Source organism: Gekko japonicus, unplaced genomic scaffold (assembly GCF_001447785.1).
Source record: "Gekko japonicus isolate JY-2015 unplaced genomic scaffold, Gekko_japonicus_V1.1 scaffold3429, whole genome shotgun sequence".
Lineage (NCBI taxonomy): Eukaryota > Metazoa > Chordata > Lepidosauria > Squamata > Gekkonidae > Gekko > Gekko japonicus.
This window is the reverse complement of record NW_015168149.1, coordinates 73,132-88,639: the sequence shown is the minus strand read 5'-3', so window position 1 is coordinate 88,639 and position 15,508 is coordinate 73,132. Positions and strand designations below refer to the sequence as shown.

General features: G+C 47.9%; 2 protein-coding genes across 2 annotated transcripts in view; both read left to right on the top strand.

Moving 5' to 3' along the window:
• LOC107113600 (aldehyde oxidase 1-like) overlaps positions 1-6,880 on the top strand; it is a gene marked incomplete at its 5' end in the record, with an annotated part of 71,318 nt that extends 64,438 nt beyond the window's left edge. The window contains 1 exon segment of the mRNA XM_015414948.1: positions 6,869-6,880. Coding sequence (XP_015270434.1) covers positions 6,869-6,880 — 12 coding nt within the window.
• A 3,610-nt stretch (positions 6,881-10,490) lies between these two features.
• LOC107113599 (aldehyde oxidase 3-like) overlaps positions 10,491-15,508 on the top strand; it is a gene marked incomplete at its 3' end in the record, with an annotated part of 77,515 nt that continues 72,497 nt past the window's right edge. Inside the window, exon 1 of the mRNA XM_015414947.1 lies at positions 10,491-10,553. Coding sequence (XP_015270433.1) covers positions 10,500-10,553 — 54 coding nt within the window. The remainder of the gene's footprint in view (positions 10,554-15,508) is intronic.

Below are 15,508 nucleotides of genomic sequence, written 5' to 3'. Positions count from 1 at the left end.
TGCTTACTTTCATGGGGGGGGGGGGTGTATCACAAGCAAGGCTCCCTCTAAGCTGTGGAGTCTTGTGAGCAAAAATTCTACTAGGTGAGCTGCTGGCATTAAAGTTGTGAGCGAGCAATTTGGCTACTGCATAAATTAGTTTGCCCTGGAGCCCTCCTTCCTGAGCTGAGACAAAAATGTGTGAGCCGGAGGCTAAAGAACTGTGAGCTAGCTCACACTCACTCAGTTTAGAGGGAACACTGATCACAAGCTGTGTGTTCAGTCTCAAGAGAGTCTGTGTTCTGCACTTTCAAATAATATGTTGCTAAAGAATTATACTTTAAGGTCCGGTGACTTGAATTGGATCATCCATTGTTGATACAAAGGCAAAGATTTGGTGACTTGGTTATTTCGAAACGATATATTAAATTCGCCCACCTTAGTCCCAATCTGTGTCCACTTTAGCAAATCCTAGAATCACAGAGTTGGAAGGGGCCGTGCAGGCCATCTAGTCCAACCCTCCTGCTCCATGCGGGATCAGCCTAGATCATCCCTGACGAGGGTTTGTCCAGCCGCTGCTTAAAGACTGCCAGGGAGGGGGAGCTCACCACCTCTCCAAGCAGCTGATTCCACTGTGGCACAACTCTGGCCCCGTTCACACGGAGCATGTGCTGCGCTGAAGGCACGATCGTCCCATGGATTTTCTGGGCGCGATCACACCGGAACATCTGGGAGGCGTGGCGAACCCGTGGCGTCCCACCAAAGATGTGCATTAAAAAAGTACCTGGGACGACCTACTGGCAAATAGTTTGCCACGGGCTGCATGCGGACTTCCTGGGTGTGATCACACTGGCGCACGGCTTTCTCCCCCGTCGCCCTCTTTGCCGCGGGGAAGCCGCCATCGCGTCTGATCGCATAATGGCGCATCAGAACGCGATGGCGCAAATAGCCGCGCTTCCTCCCCCGCGTTTCCCGGCACGTCTGATCGTGGCCTTTGACTGTCAAAACATTTTCCCTACTAACCAGCCGGTACCTCCCTGCTCTCAATTTAAACCCATTATTGCATCCTGATCTCCTTCCTCATTTCTTTGCCTGTTGATTCTCCTCACCCACACGTTCATCCTCTTAGGTCCTCCCGTCTCCATTTTGCCATGGGTTCCTTAATTCTCCACCTCCTCACTCGTTCTGTCTCCTCCCCTGCATTTCCTTGCTTCTCTCGGGGGAAACTAGATGTTAAAAATACTACGTGGCTACCCTGCACACAGCAGCTACATCTAGAACACCCCTGGGCAGTGTTGAGATGAACGTAGAGTTGCCAACCTCCAGGTGGGCCCCAGAGTTCACCTGCAATTACGGCTGATCTCCAGACTGCAGAGATCAGTTTCCCTGGAGAAAATGGCAGCTTCGGGGGGCAGACTCTGGCATCGGACTCAGATCCTTGCTGAGTTCCCTCCCCAAGCTCCACCCTCCCCGGGCTCTGCCACCGAATCTCCAGGAATTTCACTACCTGGAGTTGGCAATTCTAATTTCACACCCTGCGGTCTAGGATCACCCTCCCCGGGCTCTGCCACCGAATCTCCAGGAATTTCACTACCTGGAGTTGGCAATTCTAATTTCACACCCTGCGGTCTAGGATCACCCTCCCCGGGCTCTGCCACCGAATCTCCAGGAATTTCACTACCTGGAGTTGGCAATTCTAATTTCACACCCTGCGGTCTAGGATCACCCTCCCCGGGCTCTGCCACCGAATCTCCAGGAATTTCACTACCTGGAGTTGGCAATCCTAATTTCACACCTTGCGGTCTAGGATCATTATGTCAACACATCCCTGCTCCCCAGTCCCCTCCATTGGATGCCGCTGGCTTCCTATAATTTGATGCTGTGCTTCAAATTGACTTACTTTCTGCTTTGTTGGCTTTGGTTACGACCTCAATATATCTCAGAAGTTTGCATAGACTTTGGGGAGGGTTTCATTAGCTCCCATGGTATACAAAGGTCTGCAGTAGTGGGAATATTCATCCAACGCCTCTGGAATATGAGACAGTTATTATACAGCTTGCTGAGTGATAAAAAAACTATGTTCAAGGGAGAATAGCACGGTGCATCATAGACGCCTTTAACACGGATTGTTACTGAAGTCACCTCAGGGCTGGGTGTTAAGTCGTAACTATCTTTTCAGAAGTTGAAGAGACCAAGGGATGAAAACCAAGAGCACGGAAAGATTTGTAGATTACACTGATGAAGTCGTCTCGCCAGAATATCCTACAAATCCTTTCATGTGGGAAAAACGAGACTACTTCTGCTACTGCGCTATATTCAGGGTGCTGGAGCTATAATTTGAAGCCTTAAAGGTAGCGAGTATTGACGTCTGTTGAATGTGGGTGTGGCCAGTGGTAATCCCAACAGGTAATATTACTTAATGTTTTCAATTTTAGGGCTCCGATTTCTTTTGGGTTGTAATCATAGACTGCAGCTTGAGTTGCCACCCACCCCTTGTGCCAGGAATCAGCACTAACTAAAGATTCCCCACCCCCGGAAGCTGTCATCACTGAAGCCATCATGCAGAAGGGGCAGCAGCCAAGTACCCTTTCATTGTACCTTGACAGAGACCCAATCCCTAATGTTAGCCTAAAAAGGCAAAGGTTCCCTTGCTCGAAAGCCAGTCGAGTCTGACTCTAGGGTTGTGGTGCTCATCTCCATTTCCAAGCCGAAGAGCCAGCGCTGTCCGAAGACGTTTCCGTGGTCATGTGGCCGGCATGACTAAACACCAAGGTGCACGGAACACTGTTACCTTCCCACCGAAGAGGTACCTATTTATCTACTTGCAATTTCTTGCTTTCGAACTGCGAGGTTGGCAGGAGCTGGAACTAGAGACGGGAGCTCACTCCATCATGCGGCACGCTCGGGTCTCGAACTGCTGAACTACCGACTTTCCACAGCCTGCAGTTCAGCGTCTTAACCACTTGAGCCACCGCAGCTCCTCTAATGTTAGCCTAAGGAAGGCCTAAAACCAACGAGACAGACCTAAAGCCATTTTTAAAATAATAGAAGCCATTTTCAAAAGAGAAACGGAGTGAAACTTTCTGCTGTTCCGTCCAGGCAAAAACCAATATAGGTATTGGCTAGGACCTGAGATTAAGACGACCGTGAAGTTATCACAGAATCACAGCGTTGGAAGGGGCCCTAGAGCATCCCTGACAAGTGTTTGTCCAGCCGCTGCTTCAAGAACTGCCAGGGAGGGGGAGCGCACCACTTCCCGAGGCAGCTGATTCACCACCTCCCCAGGCAGCTCTTGCAAACAACCCAGTCTGAGATATGCAAGCAACAGGAATCGCTGCCAAAAGCCCATAACAAGGGAAGTGGGGTGGGGGGTTTGAGGCTGGGAATAATGGGAATGATAAGTTTTATATGCATACATTGCTAACGCACCTTAAAGATCTCAACAAGCACCTTGAGGAGATGGACAGAGAAATGTAGGAGGCCAAAGGAACCTCACTTAAGTCATCGTAATAGCTTAATTGCCGCTTAATTTTCCTAACAGAAACCAGACGGGCTCTCTGGGAAGCAAGGACAGGTTCACGATGAGCCGGATTCACAATGCCAACTTACCTCAGCATCAGGAACCGGGCCAGAGAGAGAGAAACCGTTGCCAGCTGAGGTAGATTTCAAACTTTTAAAGAGAGTTCCAAAGGAAAGCCCCTGTTTTCACACAGAATGGGGAAATAAAATAAAATAAAAGCTTTTTCATAGGAAATGAATTTAGAGCCCCGGTCACATGGGCCAGATAACATGGGGGGAAGTGTGGCTGTTCGCCCCGGAGCAAAATAAAGGGCGGTAGCCTGATCACACGGTCCCCCGAGGCCTCACACTTAGGCTGTTAGCTGATGATCTCACAGCGATGCTGGAGCGTGGCAAAGAAGCGGTGCGGCAAGCGTTTCGCATTTGTGCACATGCGCAGTTCTGCGGAGCAGCACTGCTTTCAGTTACATGTTTGTGCACATGCGCTTACGAAATCCGGTTTGCGACGGGATGTGGACGGGCGCCGGATGCCACGGGATACTAGCGCTCCCGCGATCAGACGCCCACCCCGCCCCGCGTTTTCTGGATACTAGTGCACTTTCTGAGGTAGTTTTTTACTGCGCATCTTTGGCGGGATGCCACGGGTTGGCCACGGGTGTGCTACGCTTCCCAGATGTTACGGTGGTGAATGCGCACCAAAAATCCGCCTGACATTTGTATCTTTAGCGTGGCAACTTCTCCGTGTGAACGGGGTCTAGGTTTCTCTAAAAGTCTTCATGACCAGACAGTTGATGGCGTTTGAACAGCAAAGCAGGAGGCGAAGGTTTGCGGACAGATTTGAACACTGACCAAAGCAGAATGGCACACAGGCCTCTTTCTCAGCCTTCTGCGTTTGAAATTGCTCGATGATGTATTTTGAATCCTACTTACATGTAACTATGAATCACGAAGCTGTGCTGTGCCATGCAGATTAATGCTAGACATCTATACATCCCTGCATATAGCACAGACTTACATATATAGTATACGCTATAGTGTCCATTACTGCTAGTAATCAGGTGCTCCTGAAGGGATGGTTTTGGGGGAAACGAAGCAATAAAGAAGAATGATTGTCACAGAAGGTTCGATTCTAAATTGGATGCTGTCAGGAGGAGACAGGCCACGTCGACAGCACTGGGCCAGAGCAGAAGTGGGTTTAGGAACGGTTCCAGCACAGGCCAACTTGACCCAGTAGAGTCGGGGTGTCTTTGGCAAGAGGAAACCTGGACAGGACACGCGTGTTTCCCATAACCATATAGTTTTTGCCAATAATATGTCGCCAAGTTGGTAGAAATCCAAAGGTAGTTGTAAGAATTCTGATTGGGTTAGAAAAGTGGACGGACGAGCCCAATAGAGTATAAGAATAGGGGAATAGCCAATGGGAGTCAGGCAGAGAGGATCCAGAGCCTCTCTCCCTCGCTTCCTATCTTTCAGGTAGTTCCAGGTGGGCAGCCGTGTTGGTCTGAAGCAGTAGAACAAATGTAGAGTCCCAGTGTGGCACCTTTAAGACCAACAAAGGTTTATTCAAGGCATGAGCTTTCGTGTGCATGCACACGTCTTCAAATACCAGGCATTTTAGTTATTCATCTGAAGGAAAACATCATGGTAGCAAGGCCTTTTCCTACCAAGCCTCCTTTGGGCCACCTTTGAATGAGCTCCACTATCTTTTTCGCACTGTTGAGATTCACCTGCTGCTTACTGTGTTCTTATGTTGCTTTTTATGCTTTATGCTTCTTACGCTTTATGCTGTTTTAAGCAAAATCAACGCTTCAATATAGGCAAGGATATTTTAGGGTAAGCGAAGCTACATGCTCTCAATCTATTTTTCTGTGCTGGGGTATAGTCTGGGAATTCTGCATGTGATTAAAAGACAAAATCTTTGTTAGATCTTACGTACTAATAAAATCCCATAAAATTTATGAACTTGGTGTCCAAGTCCTTTCTTTTTCCTGGAAGTATCATTCCCAGAGTAAGCTTCAAAAGATCCCTTTCGCAAATACAGGTTTAGCCTGGAAATAACACAGGTTAACACTAAGCACTTTTAAAAATATATTTCAATTAGCACTTGTATTGGTTTTTCATAACTGTAAGCCATTTTAGGAGACTTTCATTGTAAGTGTCAAAAATAAACTGCTTTTCCAGTACTGAATCACTTTTCTGTTTTTTTCCATGGCCTCAGGCGTTCAAAAACTATTTTTATTTCCCAGAGGATCAGCAGGTTTTATTCAGCTTCACAGTGCGTAGTGTAACCGAGAACCAGTGTGCTGCCCTGTTCCGAGAGTATCAGGGGCTGGGAGACGCAGGTTTAAATCCCCTGCTCTGCAGTGGAAGCTTGCAGGGTGACCTTGGGTCAGCCATGCACTCTCAGCCTAACCTACCCCACGGGGTTGTTGTAAGGATAAAATAGAGAAGAATGGTGTCATCAGCCTCTTTGTGTTCCATTGGGAAGAAAGGCAGATTATAAATGCTGTAAGTAAATCAGTTAATAATGAATTCAGTGGCATGGTCACAAGGAGGGATGGGCATGAGCCACTTTTTTTGCTGTTCAGTTGGTGGCTGAACTGTGAACCGAAGCATGAACCTACACAGACTGGGAGGTTAGTTTGCAAACTGGTTCGTAGGGGTTCGTGACCCCTGCTTTCTGCTCCCCTGCTTTCTGCAGGGAGCAAAAAGCAGGTGTTTAAATAGCTCTGAGCCATTTAAACCAATCAGCTGAGCGGTGGAGTGCCATTCAGCTATTTGGTTTAAATGGCTCGTAGCTGAACCCAAGAAAGCCCCTTTCAACAGCTGAGCCCCGCAGAGCAAAGTGTTCTGTGTGGCTCATCTCTTTAAAGGGGCTTTCTTGGACAAAGCCCCAGGGACTGGCTGCCCAAGAAAGCCCCTTTAAACAGCTGAGCACGGGACTAGTTTGTTCCGTGGGGCTCTACTGTTTAAAGGGGATTTTTTTGGGGTTCAGCTCCAAGCCATTTAAACCAAACAGCCGAGACCATTTCCCCACACTGACATTTTAAAAACTGCATTATGTGACATTTTCTGCAGTAGATTTTTTTCCCCACCAGGCACAAACCCAAAGTTTTCTCCTCCTTACCTCACATTTTCAGAATCCCCAGTTTTAGTGAGTTCCAAAAACGTGGGGTAAGAAGAAAACTTAGGGTTTGCGTGTGGTGAAAAAAAAATCTACTGTGGGAAATTTCACATAACGTGCAGTTTTTAAAAGGTCAATACAGGGAATTTCACTACTGTGGAAAGGATCTGAGTGGTGCCCCGCCGCTCAGCTGATTGGTTTAAATGGCTTGCAGCTGTTTAAACACCTGCTTTCTGCTCCCCGCAGAAAGCCTTCTGAGGGTAACGCCATTGCCCTGCTGTCTCTAGCATGCGTGTGCTGTTCGAAACAAAGTGTGCACTACAGCCATACCTGTGCCAGCCATCCTGTCATTTAATCCCAGTTTGTATTGTTATGTAGTGTAATTATTAATTCCATCAAGTTTTGTCTTTTGGTCTGTCTGGAAGTCACTACTGATAAACTGTATTGGATACCTTCTGAAGTTTAGTATTATGGAAGAGGAAGAAGACGACCTCTCCACTTTCTCCAGGTGGTGCATAATTTTATAAACCTCTTGTCATGCCTCCCTCAGTCATCGTTTTCTCTAAACTGAAAAGCCTAAATGGAGCCACACCAGGGACCTGCATTAAAGGCACTGCTACGTGTGCGGACTCAGCCTCAGTCCTTTTCCTGATGATCGCTGCCATGGAATTTGCCCTTTTTCCATCACGGCTAGACACTGAGCCAGCATTTTCTGTGAGCTCCCCACCACAACCCCGAGGTCTTTTTCTTGGCCTGTCCCCACTGTAGTTCAGACCCCATCGGTATATATGTGAAATTAGGATTTCCCCCCCTCTTTTGTGTGCTGTCCTGCATCCACTACATTTGTTGTTGTTGTTCAGTCGCACAGTCGAGTCCGACTCTTCGCGACCCCATGGACCAGATCACGCCAGGCCCTCCTGTCTTCCACCGTCCTCTGAAGTTTACTCAATTTCATGTTCGTTGCATCTATGACACTGTTTAACCATCTCATCCTTTGCCGTCCCCTTCTTCTTTGACCTTCAGTCTTTCCCAGCATCAGGGTCTTCTCCAGTGAGTGCTCCCTTCTCATTTGGTGGCCAAAGTATTTGAGCTTCAGCTTCAGTATCTGACCTTCCAGGGAACAGTCAGGGTTGATTTCTTTTAGGATTGACTGATTTGATCTTCTTGCAGTCCAAGGGACTCTCAAGAGTCTTCTCCAGCACCATAGTTCAAAAGAATCTATTCTTCGGCGCTCGGCCTTCCTTATAGTCCAGCTCTCGCAGCCATACATGACTACTGGGAATACCATTGCTTTGACCATGCACAAAGCACAAAACAGGCTCAAGAGGGCACTGTTTGACCACACATTTCAAAAATGAGTCTATGGCCCTTTCTGCGTCTAGCATTCGCTCTGCTTGTTTTACCAAACCCACGTTGGAACAGAAGCTCCCCTCTACATTGCATGCCGCCTTCACTTTCTTTGATGGTTAGATTTTATGGTAGCCTCCGCACTGCATGCCGCTTTAACTTCCTCTGATCTCTTGGTTTTATGGTACTGTCTGCATAGATTTACGGCCGTTCAGAGGTGACTCTGCAGTCAGTATGGTGTTGGCCTGGGGTATCTGAATGTGGTTTTGAGCCGCATCTTTTTCTGTTCCAGTGTGGGTTTGGTAAAACAACAGAGTGAAGGCTAGATGCAGAATGGGTCTAAGGCTCTGCGGGAATAGAGGAATAGAACACATGGAGCTGCCTTATACTGAATCAGACCCTCGGTCCATCGGAGTCAGTATTGTTCACTCAAATGGGCAGCAGCTCTCCAGGGTCTCAGGCTGAGGTTTTCCCCACCACCTCCTACCTGATCCTTTTAACTGGAGGTGCCGGGGATTGAACCTGGGACCTTCTGCATGCCAAGCAGAGGCTCTACTACTGAGCCATGGTTCCTGGCCACAAGGGCCATGAGTAGGGTTGCCAAGTTCCAGGTGGTGGCTGGAGATCTCCCGGAATGCCAACTGAGCTCCAGGCTACAGAGATCAGTCCCCCTGGAGAAATTGGCCGCTTTGGAAGGTAGACTGTATTGGATGAGAGAGCAAGATGGGTAGCTGTAATGTATCCAGTCCTGACAAGTCCAGACAAGTCCAGAGACAAACGGTCCTGACATGTCCAGAGACAAACGTTGAGCTTTGCTCCAAGAGACAATGGACTATGGGGATCCTAGCCCGCTCCAATCAGGGGGCTAGGTTCCCGGCCGAGAGCCTACGGGACTCTCAGCCACTGTAAATAACCTATAGGGGAGTAGGGGTGTGTTTTGGGTGGTGGTTTCTCGGATATAAGCCGGCCTGTGAGCCGGCCAAAGCTGTCTTGTTCCTGATCAAATAAAGTACGCTTTGCTGAAATCACTCTCCGTCTGCATACTTTTCAGTAGCCGTGTTAGTCTGCAGCAGTAGAAAAGAGTTAAGCGTCCAGTAGCACCTTAAAGACTCTCAAAATTTGTGGCAGGGTATATAGGACAGATGGACTCACATTCTAGTTGTAACCGAAGAAGTGATCAGTGACTCATGAAAGCTCCTCCCCTGCCACAAATTTTGTTAGTCTTTAAAGGTGCTATTGGACTCTTAGAAAAAGAAGAGATTGGATTTGTATCCCGCACTTCACTACCCAAGGGAGTCTCAGAGCGGCTTACAAACTCCTTTCCCTTCCCCTCCCTACAACAGACACCCTGTGAGGTAGGCGGGGCTGAGGGAGCTCTTGACAGAAACTGCTCTTTTTCAAGAACAGCTCTGACAGAACCACGGCTTGCCCAAGGTCATCCAGCAGCTGCAAGTGGAGGAGTGGGGAATCAAGCCCGGTTCTCCCAGATTAGAGTCCGTGCACTTAACCACTACACCAAACTGGCTCTCCCTTTTCTACTGTATGGAATGAGGTCCCTCTCTTCCCCAAGGCAAGCTCCACCCCCCAAATCTCCAGGAATTCTCCAATCCAGAGCTGGCAACCCCAGCTTATGAGTCAGGAGAGTGAAGAACTGGAAGGTTGGCCAGGGACTGGGCAGGAAATAGAAAAAACGGAGGTGGGGGGTAGAAAAAACGGAGGTTTGGAGACCGGAGGAGATTGTGGATTTGTCTGATAAAAGCTACTTATTTAAAACCTTTAGGACCTTAATATGGGCTTCCAAAGCCATTCCACGTTTGTTTGAAGCTGAAATATTGCAAGAAGAAGAAGATATTGGATTGGTACCCTGCCTGTCACTCGGTGTCTCAGAGCAGTTTACTATCTCCTTCCCTTCCCCTCCCCACAACAGGCACCCTAGGAGGTAGGTGGGGCTGGGAAAGCTTTGAGAGAACTGCTCTTCAGAGAACAGCTCTCAGAGATGTTTCTGACCCAAAGTCACCCAGCAGCTGCACGTGGAGGAGGAGTGAGGAATCAAACTCGGTTCTCCAGATTAGAGTCCCCCACCCCACTCATAATCACTACACCAAACAAGATAGAGGGGTTTTGACTAACTGTACCCTAGATCCTCCCTGCAGATTTCATTTTAATCTTAGTTCTAGGGAAACACAAGACGTACTCCTGGGTTGAAAGAAAGTGGTGAAATTGACTTCCTTGCTGGTGTTTAAGTGCGCGGACTCTAATCTGGGAGAACCGGGTTTGATTCCCCACTCCTCCACTTGCACCTGCTGATGTGACCTTGGGTGAGTCACAAGCTCTGGCACAGCTGTCCTTGAAAAAGAGCAGTCCTCGAAAGAGTTCTCTCAGCCCCACCCACCTCACAGGGTGTCTGTTGTGGGGAGGGGAAGGGAGAAGAGTTTGTAAGCCGCTCTGAGACTCCAAGTGAAGGGCGGGGTATAAATCCAATCTCTTCTTCTTCTTCTTCTTCTTTCCAGCTGTAGCGTCTACCGGCAGGATGGCTTGCTTCCCACAATCAGATGAGCTTGTATTTTTTGTGAACGGCAGAAAGGTAAGGATTAATTGATGGGTTTTTATTTTGTGGTTGATGGGCTTGTTTTTAATTGGGGGGGGAGACTGGAAACCGTTAGGGGGGTTGTGCCAATTGATTGGTGAAAATGTATTCAAATTTAGAGTCATTGGACATTTTAGCATGTAATTTTTCACTAACTGAGAGTGCTTTTCAGTTGCAACGTTGTGATTATCTTCGGGCAAATGAAAACATCCAGTTGTCCATTGCATTTAGGCTGGCAAAAATGTGCAAACCTTTCCTAGGCGATTTGAATACCCAAGTTGGATTAAAGTGGATGGGAACAGAGTAGCCCACTGTGTCAGACTGATTTTGTTTGAAAATAAACTCAGCCACTGTAGAAATAATTTTTTATCTGATGTAGCAGTAATTACCACATTATGTCACTCCGATTTTTAAAAGGTTAACTAGGACACTTGCTGTCGTCTTAAGCAGTCAGTGCCCTGTGATAGTCTTAAATCAGAAAATCATTAGTAGGGGGAAAAATCCATATGAAATCTAAAAAAATTAGATACCAAATGTCTCCTCTTAAAAACTAGGGCATGTGTAAAATGGAAAAAGAGGACGTCCTGACCGGGTCTACTTGGAATCCTAATCAAGTCATAGAATCTCAGAGCTGGAAGGGGCCCCACAGGCCATCTAGTCCAACCCTCCTGCTCCATGCAGGATCCGCCTAGAGCAGTGGTGGCGAACCTATGGCACGGGGGCAAGAGGTGGCACTCGGAGCCCTCTCTGTGGGCACGCGTGCCATCGCCCCAGCCAGGCCCAGACCATCATTAAAGTGTCGAATTCTCTGCCAAATAATTTTAAGTAAATGAAAGCATTTGGGATTGCTTTCCTTACTTTGTTTGGATCATCTTAAGTTGATGTAAGAGTTGTTTTTTCTAAAGTAAAACCTCAGTATTCAGGTTAAATTGCCGTGTTGGCACTTTGCGATAAATAAGTGGGTTTTTGGTCGCAGTTTGGGCACTCGGTCTCTAAAAGGTTTGCCATCACTGGCCTAGAGCATCCCTGACAAGGGTTTGTCCGGCCGCTGCCGCTTAAAGATTGCCAGTGAGGGGGAGCGCACCACCTCCCTGGGCAGCTGATTTCATTGTTGCACAACTCTGACTGTCAAAAAGTTTTCCCGAATATCTAGCCGGTACCTTCCCGCCCTTAATTTAAACCCATTAACTCTATTCAATGGAGCTTGGTCCCAAGGAAGTGTTCTTTAGATCGCAGCCAAACTTTCTGTTTACAAATACTCAACCCAAAAGCGCATTGATTTTTTTTCCAGGTTTCTTGGTAATTTGAACTGAGTGATATTTTCAAGTTGGGGTGCTGCCAGTGCTCCCTCTAAGCTGTGGAGTCTTGTGAGCAAAAATCCTGCCTTGTGAGCTCCTGGGGTTAAAGCTGTGAGTGAGCGATTTGGCTGCTGCGTAAATCAGTTTGCTCTGGAGCCATCCCTTCCTGAGCTGAGACAAAAATGGGTGAGCCGGAGGCTAAAAAACTCTGAGCTAGCTCACACCAACTCAGCTTAGAGGGAACACTGGACACTGTTGAAGCAGAAAGAAAGCAGCTGTTTTTATTATGATTTATTGTTATAATTTACATCGGGGTCCCCAACCTTTTTGAGCCTGTGGATGCCTTTGGGATTCTTCCACAGGGTGGCGCGCGCAAACACAGGATGGCTGCCATGGGAGGTGGGGCCACACACAAACTCAACCAGAGAGAGTCCAAGCGCAGGGAGGAAGAGGGGTCCTGTAAACAATACACTCGGAAAGCGAAGTGAGAGACAGACTAAAACCATCGCTGCCAATGCTCCCTCTAAGCTATGGAGTCTTGTGAACAAAAATCCTGCATTGTGAGCTACTGGCATTAAAGTGGTGAGCCAGCGATTTGGCTACTGCATAATTTAGTTTGCTCTGGAGCCATCCTTCCTGAGCTAAGGCAAAAATGTGTGAGCTGGAGGCTAAAAAACTGTGACCTAGCTCACACTAACTCATCTTAGAGGGAACAGTGGCTGCCACTAAAGCAATGTGATTTCAATCTGCACAGTCAATCAAAACCCCACCTGACCCCATCCAGTTTCTGAAGACACTTGACGGGCACCAGATATGGTATTGGCAGGCACTGCTGGATCAGACAAGTGGTCCATCTAGCCCAACGTACTCTTCCATAGAGTGGCCAACTAATTGACACAGAGGGTCAAACAAACAGGGCTTAGAGGCCAAGGCGTGCCCTTGATGCTGCCTCCTAGCTCTGAGTTTCAGAGGTTTGCTGCCTCTGTATATGGACATAGATCCAGAGAAGTTAGCCGTGTTAGTCTATTGCTGCAAAATAGTAAAAAGCCCTGTAGCACCTTTAAGGCTAACAAATTTTATTGTAGCATAAGCTTTTGAGAAACATGGTTCTCTTCATCAGATGCATCAATGTGTCTCTTGAAAACTTATGCTACAATAAAATTTGTTGATCTTAAAGGTGCCACTGGACTTTTCACTATTCTGTTTATGGAGGTTCCCTTCAGTCGCCATGGCCGGCAGCTATTGATGGACCTCTTGAATTTGACTGTCTACAAAAAGGGTCTCTGAACACAAAGCATCTTGAATGCACCTACTCTTGTTACTGGTGGTGGCTATGTTGGCAATGGTTACATAAAAAGAGAAAGAATGGCATATAATGAAATTAAATCATGAAGGTTTTATGACCGAGGTTCTTCCCAGTCTGGTTGAAATCAGCAATACTAACAATTCTAGAATTTCTGCAAACATTCTGTTAGCAACTCACAAATAATAACCTACATCTTTGACCTTGACTAAAGGCCTGGTGGAAAAGCTCCATCTTGCAGGCCCTGCGGAACTGTAGAAGGTCCCACAGGGCCCTGATGTCTCCTGGGAACTCGTTCCACCAGCATGGAGCCACCACTGAGAAGGCCCTGGCCATGGCCAGCCTGGCATCTTTGGGACCAAGGAGGGCCAGACGATTTTGAGACCCTGAACGCAGTGCTCTCTGGGAAACGTGGGGAAAGGCGGTCCCTCAGGTATGTAGGCCCCAGACCATAAAGGTGAGAACCAGCACCTTGAAGCGAATTCAGTATGCTATCAGCAGCCAGTGTGGTGCTTTTAGCACTGGCTGGATGTGCTCCCGCATGGGGAGACCCATCAGAAGCCTTGCTGCAGCATTCTGCACCAGCTGTAGCTTTTGGATTTGGGACAAGGGCAGCCCCATGTAGACAGCATTACTGTAGTCTAATCTCGAGGTGACCATCGCATGGATCACTGTTGCCAAGTCGCTCTGTTCAAGGAAGATTGTAAAAGGCTGACTTGGCAGTGGCTGCTACCTGGGCCTCCAAGAGATTGCCACTTGTAAAGCATGAAGCTCAAAACAGCTAGAGAGGGCTGCATCTTCTTTCTCACATGCCCTCACAGGAAGGAAAGCTGCTGAGCAGGGTAATTTTGATAAGGAAAAGGACCCGATGGGGGAAACTAAACATTTTCTTCCCTCCCAAGGCTACATTTCATTTTAAAACCCTCAGAAGCCAAGCCAGCAAGACTCTAACGTCTCATCTAGCCTCAGATGAATGCTAAGATCAGCTAAAAGGATGCTCAAAGTGGGAAATTTTGCACCTTTCTATGAGCTGGGATGAGCTTGCAGAAAGGATTCCAGTTCCTCCAGGATAACAGCTTGGCTGGTCTGAACTCGCCCTCTCACAACCAGGAGCAAAATGCACGAACTGCAACCCTGCAAGGGGAAAGGTTGGGCAGACCGCATCATTCTTCCTGCACACGGTGTATTCTGGAGACATTGGAGACATATTGGGTTAGCCTGCAAGGAGATCCCTTCTCAAGGACCTTGGGCGATTCTGCATCTGGCATTCGCTCCACATTTTCCCAACTGGGAAGAAAAAGTGCAGCTCTAGACTACATTCAAATACCCTGGGGCAGCACTGTACTGACTGCAAAGTCACCCCTAAATGGCCATAAATCTACACAGAAGGTACCATAAAAACGGATGGTCAGAGACAGCAAAAGCAGCATGCAGTCTGGAGGCTACCATAAAATCCGATGATCAAAGGAAGTGAAAGCAGCATGCCATGCAGAGGGGAATTTCTGTTCCAACGTGGGTTTCGTAAAACAATGGAGGGAAAAGCCAATGCAGAATTGCCCCATATCTGTCTGAAGCTGTGGGATTCTGGAACAGCATGTGCGGGGGTGGGAAGCTGAAACAGCTGTGGGGAAAAAACATCATAGTGCCTCCCCCATCTTTGCAATCCTCAGCTTGCAGTGCTATCCTACTCAGACATTTTTTCTCAGTAGTAAATCCTACGGTGTTCAGTGGGGTGTACTCCAGGAAGAGTACTTTTTAGGATTGGAACTGTATAATTAAACGTATTTGCCGTGTGCCATATTCGACCCTTTGTAGGAATATGAGGGCAGAAATATTTTGAACAACTCATTTGTTGTGAGGGTAAATGGGGGACAGAAACAAGTATGCCACTGTGAGATCCTTGGTGGGGGAGAGGTGGGAGAACAATCTAGAAAACACAGCGTGGTGGGGTATAACGAGGGCTATTTTGGGGCAGGAACACACAGGAATAGAGTTCCGCCTGGCTTCCGAGCCCAGGGGGCGGGCACATGCAGCAAGCCCCGCCCCCTGCTCCCAGCAGCCCTCAGTTGGGCCCCAAGGAGCTGTCAGGGTGTGGCCTAATATGCTAATGTGTTTCTGCTGTTGGGTGTGGCCTATTATGCTAATGAGTTCCTGCTGGGCTTTTTCTACAAAAAAAGCCCTGGGCATAACCACAAAATGGCTGCCACGGGAGAATGAGCTAGGGTTGCCAGGTCTGGGCTGGAAAATACCTGGAGACTTTGAGGGTGGAGCCAGGAGAAGGTGGGGTTTGGGGAGGGGAGGGGCCTCAGCATGGTGCAATGCCACAGAGTCCACCCTTCAAAGCAGCTGTT